Source organism: Varanus komodoensis, unplaced genomic scaffold (assembly GCF_004798865.1).
Source record: "Varanus komodoensis strain SLA01 unplaced genomic scaffold, ASM479886v1 scaffold1492, whole genome shotgun sequence".
NCBI classification, from domain to species: domain Eukaryota; kingdom Metazoa; phylum Chordata; class Lepidosauria; order Squamata; family Varanidae; genus Varanus; species Varanus komodoensis.
In genome coordinates this window covers 1-5,968 of record NW_025335435.1, presented here as the reverse complement: position 1 = coordinate 5,968, position 5,968 = coordinate 1, and the positions used below count along the sequence as shown (strand labels likewise).

Below are 5,968 nucleotides of genomic sequence, written 5' to 3'. Positions count from 1 at the left end.
TCAGTTTTGCTGTCTCATTGTACTCGGAACACCATTCCCCATTTCATCGCATCCATTCCTCCTCCTCCTAAGCACAGCCCCTCTATTTACTGGGTCTTTACTGTTTGTATTCTGCTAAATGCTGATGAAGCTTTGAATTAGACAGAAGGGGATTGGATGTGAGTTTAATTGCCTGGATAGACACAGAAAGTGCCCCCTGCTTTCCATAGGATACCGACCCCTGAAGTTCTGCACTTCTATATCTAATTTTCAACCCGTGGGGACTGCATACAGTCCAACGACCGTTTGACTTTTGCCAATGGGCTTGAATGGATAACCATGCAATTCTAAAAGTGCAAATCCTGTAATACTCGTGTGTACCCAGACATCCATCGCTTGCAGTGCAATTCTCTGCATTCAGCTGGAGAGTCGGTTCTCTTGGTGGCCATGTCCTGAACGGAGCCAGCGGGAGCCGGGGGTCAGACTAGACGGCCCGGGAGAATCCTTCTGACTCGCTCTGTTTCTATGTTTCTATGTCTTGACTTCCGGGGTGCCTTCCCACAAGTTCAGGATTATCCTCTCAGTCTCCTACAAGCTTCCCATTTCTTTTGTCTTTCCTAGGAGCAGGCATTTTGGCAGAAATGGATACCCATCCATCTCTCTTTCTTCAGGAAGGAGTGAAACTGGATCAGGTAAGGGAAAGTTTCTCTTAGGAGAGAGGCAGCAACCAGCCACAACATCCGAGTCTCAGCTCCCATTCTAGGGAGCATATATTTATTCTTATTTATTTATTAGATTTCTGTCCTTCCCTACAGACAAAATGGCTCTTTTTATGGTTTACCAAATATAATTATACAATAGTGCCAATATACCTAATGAAACAATATTAACAAATATTACAGTAAAATCATAACAATCAAATAGAAAAACCTAACAATAAAACCTCACAGTATCATAAGTTATTAAACCAATAAAAAGACAATAAAGTGGCACAGTTGCACTAAGGTATCATTAACACTATTAAAATCTTTAACCTGAACAAAAAAAATTGGGAAATTAAAAATGTATTTGCCTGATGCTACAAAGAACACAGAGAAGGCCCCAGGCAAACTTCTTTAGGGAGCTGATTCCATGTAATCGCTCTGTTTTTCTCTTCTTCTGGCAAAACTATCATCAGAGAGGGAGACCTGTGGGACGGGAGCAAAGGCCTGTCCAGTGTAGGGACCGCTCATCTCACAGTGGCTGCCCAGATGCCCCTTGGGAGGCACGCAAGGAGGAGAGGGGAGAAGGATCCTTTTGGCTGCTGCTTCCTGAGCAAGGGAGTTTCAGTCCTGCAGTATAATGCCCAGCCACTATAGCATGTGACCTTGATAACGAAAACTTTCCTTTTTTCATCCAGGCTCTGGTGCCCTTTGAGGAGGTCACCGTGTGCTTCACGGAGGAGGAGTGGGCCCTGCTGGATGCTGGCCAGAGAGCCCTGCACAGCCAGATCATGGAGGAGAATCGCAGGATTGTGGCCTCTCTCGGTAAGGCTTTCTGTTTTTCTGCTAAGGGATAATACTTGGTTGCAACTGCCAGCCTGATAAAGAAGACAAAATTACCATTTGTAGCCCATGTCCTAGATTTTTTATTTTCTATTTTAGGGCCTAGCCCTCAAAATACAGTGTTTAAAAACAAGTGAATCAAGTTTTATTATTAAATCCTGGAATTTACTAGGTCTGCGTATGGCTGTGAAACCCACAGGACTCTCGCTCATGGGACTGCTATAAGCCGGGGAGCGTGTGATGGCATGCAGGAAAGCAAAACGCTTATTGCCCTGCCTTCCCCTCAACAAAGGTGCACATGGGAGCTCACCCTCAGGAGCGTCAAGAAAATTAGAACAGCGGTCTGCATCCGGTCCTCAAGTCAGCAGGAAACCCTGGGAACCACCACAAATAGGAAAGCAAGGTTAACCCATCACAGAATCCGAAACTGCAGCTCCTTGCAGAACTCATGCTCAGCAGTGTCCCTGTGAGTCTCACGCAGCTGCAGCCTCTCCTCACAAATACGTAGATCTCCAAATCACACCCTGATTTGCTCTAGGTAGAGGGATAGGAAAGAGGCCTGTTCTTTCTGTCTGAAAGCAACAGGACATGGGGAATGGCCATGTGCCAAGAAGTAGTCAGGAGGCCCAAGTGTTGTGGTAACACAGAACTGGGGTAATCCTGGTCCAACATCTACGAATGGAACTGCTCTCAGGGAGTTACAGCAAGATTTCGAGGTAATGTCCGAAGCTGTAGGGCCTGAAATCAGTGGGGCCCAGATAATGGCATGATAGCATTATCTTAAAAGTAAAAGCTGGCAGGCTGCTCCTGAAATATGGATACTCAAGGCATCATATTTCATGTAAGGAAGGAATTCCTGTTCTGGCAGGTGAGCCGGCCATGGAGTCAGCTTGGGAAGATTTCTGCTTGCAGAGATGGCAGAGGCCTCTATGATCATACGAGATTTTTCCTGCCAAGCTGAACCTGGGTCTACACAGTCCCAGCAATATTTGTTGCGCAACACAGAGAGTCTGTTAATGCCGTTCAGCCCATTCAAAGAGCAGCATCCCATCAAAGTCCTTCTGGTTCTTCCCTTCATTGCAATCAGTACTGAGTGTGCTCTGCTATTTGAACTTCTGCTGCAAACATGGGCTTCTTCCGAATTCTTGCTCTCGTTCCAGGAGGTGACAGGTGGGAAGAGGAGAATGAGAGAGAACTACATGGGATGTCTCTGGAAAGAGACAGATGGAAAACTAGTGACCAGCAAAGAAGGAAGACTGAAGGTAATCACAATGGGAGGAATGATTGCCTTGCTCTGCAGGGCAGTGGCTGGCATGACACAATCCAAGAAGAGGTACACACTGGACAAGAAAAGAACGCAGACCATGTGCACAAGAGATCATGCGGTTCTAAATCAAACAATAAAGCGCACAGCAAACTTCAAACACAGAATAAATCGTATAAATGTATGGCGTGTGGAAAGAACTTCACTGAGAAGGCAAAGATGATTTACCATCAAAGAATTCACACTGGGGAGAAGCCATATCATTGTTTGGAGTGTGCAAAGAGCTTCAGTCGGAAGAGAACTCTCATTCTGCATCAAAGAATTCACACTGGGGAGAAGCCATTTCAGTGTGTGGAGTGTTCAAAGAGCTTCATTCGTAAGACACAGCTCACTTCTCATCAAAGAATTCACACTGGAGAGAAGCCATTTCAGTGTCTGAAGTGTTCAAAGAGCTTCACTCGGAAGAGAAATCTCACTCGGCATCAAAGATTTCACACTGGGAAGAATCCATTGCAATGTTTGAAGTGTGCAGAAAACTTCAGTCAGAATACAGATCCCACTTCTCATCGAACAATTCATACTGGGGGGAAGCTGTATCATTGTTTGGAGTGCGCAGAGAGCTTTAGTCAGAAGAGGTATCTTCATTCACATCAAAGAACTGACACAGGGGAGAAAGCATATCATTGTTTGTAGTGTCCAAAGAGCTTCAGTGAGAAGAGAAGTCTGATTTTCCATCAAAGAATTCACACAGTTTCAAATCCATATAAATCCTTGGAGTGTGGAAAGAGCAATTCTCAGATGGTAACACTTAATTCTCATCAAAGACTTCATACAGGGAAGAAAGTTTAAAGTGGTTCATTTTGAGGGAAATCTGACATAAATAATCAAATAATTCACACATGGGATAAACCTCACAAAGGAGTGGCAACCAACTGATCTATTAATGTGTTGAGACTGAGATAGCAACATTTCTTTTTACATGCTGTAAAGGGTTGTACAGATGGCGAGGTTATGGAATAGGAAACTTTCTTAGTTAAATGCATTTTACATTTACTTAATAAATATTTTTGTACATGCATTAAGAATAAATAAATGAGTTCAAATCACCCAGAATGGATCTCTGAGCATGCACAGAGCAGTTTGTGGAGCCCACTCTGGCGTTTACGGCTAGCAACTCTCCTTATGAAGAGGAGGGTCCCATCACCATGGGGAGGGGGGCTTCTCTCCGCTCACTGCTCATTCAGTTGAGCTTCCTGCCTCTGCCTCATCCTCCTCCATCTGACCATCTTGAGCTAGCCCATCCTCCCCAGTTCCATCTTTCTGATTCCAAAGAAATGCCCTGGGATGCAGCCAGCAGTCTGTGACAGCAATTACCCCGGCCTCAATTCCCGACCGGATTGTTGTAACAGACTCTGCGTGGGGCGGCCCTTGACGAGGATCCGGATACTCCAGCTGGTTCGGAATAGAGCAGCCGGGATATTCAGAGGGACCGGCATTCCCATGCGGAGCCGGTCCTCTCCTGCTTGCACTGGCTGCCGATTGAAGTCCAGGCCAATGGAAGGCGCTGGTGATGCCCCAGAAATGGCTTGGTCCCAGATACCGGCAAGAGCGCTTTCTCCCCTATAGGCCCGCCCACCCCCTGACATCTGGGGCAGAGGTCCTTCTTGGGGAGGCCTCCTTGAAAGAGATTAGAGATTGACTGGGGGAGGGCCTCCTCTGTGGTGGCGCCCCATTGTGGACTACGCTCCCCAGAGAGGTTTGCTGTGCGCCAAGTCTTCTTTCTTTTTGGCGCCAGGCGAAAATCTTTTCATTCTCCCATTATTTTAATCCTTAATTGGTTTTACTAGTGATTTACTAGTGACTAGGCTGGATGCTGTGCCATCTTTACCTGCGCGTGTTGTAAACCGTCTTGAGATGCTAATAATGGGATGGTGTATATAAGCCTTTAAGAAATAAATGAATAAGTGTTAAGCTGCCAAACCCAGTGGGATAAAAATTGGTGCAGATGCAAGTTGAAAAGAACTTGCCGTGGATCCCTGTATTGTTTCGGCACTGTTTTTCCGATGGGCAGATCATAGATTTCTGACACGACCTCCCAGAAGGGCTGCCCAAGAGAGACTGGATGGACAGGAGGCCTTTTCAGGAAGCTCAGCCACTTGAGCACTGCAGAGGCCCCTGGACGAGGGGCCGGCTGGACCGCTTCTCCAGATGGTCCTCCAGGCCAAACGCCACTTGAGGAAGTCTTCTTGAATGCGCAAGAGGCGTTCTCTGCACAGGCGGCCCCAGGGCCGCCCCTCCCTGTGTGATGTGGGTCCCGACCTCCCAAGAGGCACCGGGCACTCAGGCCGGGGCACTCAGTCTCGGCAGGGGGAACAGGGTGCTCCTGTTGTCTTGGGGTAGCGGGAACCTCAAGCCGTGGGGCACCTTTCACCCCCCACCGCTGAGGTCTGGCCCCTCTTTTGGCCATGGGAGCAGAGGCACACGGGCATCCGCACGGCCTCGTTCAGAAGAGTCCTCTGCTCTCTTGCCCGTCTAGTCCAGTGGTGGCCAAGCGATGGCACGCGTGCTGCAGTGGGTATGCAGAGCCCTCTGTCGGCACGCGAGCCACGTCGCCCCAGCATCACCCCAGCAGCCGAGCATCGGATAACAGCACACATAGGGGCCATGCGCATGCTCGGAAAGGAGTAGTGGCGCCAGGCGATGATGTCACGAGCCGCAACTCATTAGCCGTTGCTCGTCTCAGCTTGTGCATGGCAGGTCAGTGCACTGCCAAGGATACATATACATCCATACATACATATTTGCTTGGACTGGCTGTGAGCTGATTTTTATAAACATAAACCTCAGGTATTTAGGTTTCATCGCAATGTTGGCACTTTGCGATAAATAAGTTGGTTTTGGAGTACAGTTTAGGCGCTCAGTCCTAAAATGTTCGCCATCACTGGTCTAGTCTGTGGAGTGAGACATTTCTGGAAGATCCTTCCAAGGCGACGCTACATTGAACTCCAGTTGAGAACCCAGTGCAGATTGTAGTAGTGCCAGGATGAGTGGGGTGCAAGGGGGGCGAGGCCCCAGTGGAATGCACTGCAGGTCCAAACAACATCTGAGAGGGTGTCGTGGGCCCCCCCAGTGCGCAGCTCAGGGTGCTGACCTGGCTGGCTGATCCGCTTGGGATCCTGCC

At 48.1% G+C, this 5,968-nt stretch overlaps 1 protein-coding gene across 1 annotated transcript; it reads left to right on the top strand.

The window, feature by feature from the left end:
• Positions 1-333: 333 nt before the first annotated feature.
• On the top strand, positions 334-4,000 carry LOC123020271 (gastrula zinc finger protein XlCGF7.1-like). The gene is made up of 4 exons (XM_044423735.1): positions 334-671; positions 1,379-1,505; positions 2,684-3,275; positions 3,360-4,000. The coding sequence occupies exons 1-4, from the start codon at positions 621-623 to the stop codon at positions 3,478-3,480; spliced, it is 891 nt and encodes a 296-aa protein (XP_044279670.1). The 5' UTR covers positions 334-620; the 3' UTR covers positions 3,481-4,000.
• Positions 4,001-5,968: the final 1,968 nt, after the last annotated feature.

Coding starts and splice junctions, on each gene's coding strand:
- LOC123020271 (XM_044423735.1), top strand. CDS start 621: ATGGATACCCATCCATCTCTCTTTCTTCAGGAAGGAGTGAAACTGGAT. Junction 672..1,378: donor AAGGAGTGAAACTGGATCAG/GTAAGGGAAAGT, acceptor TTTTTCATCCAG/GCTCTGGTGCCCTTTGAGGA. Junction 1,506..2,683: donor CAGGATTGTGGCCTCTCTCG/GTAAGGCTTTCT, acceptor CTCTCGTTCCAG/GAGGTGACAGGTGGGAAGAG.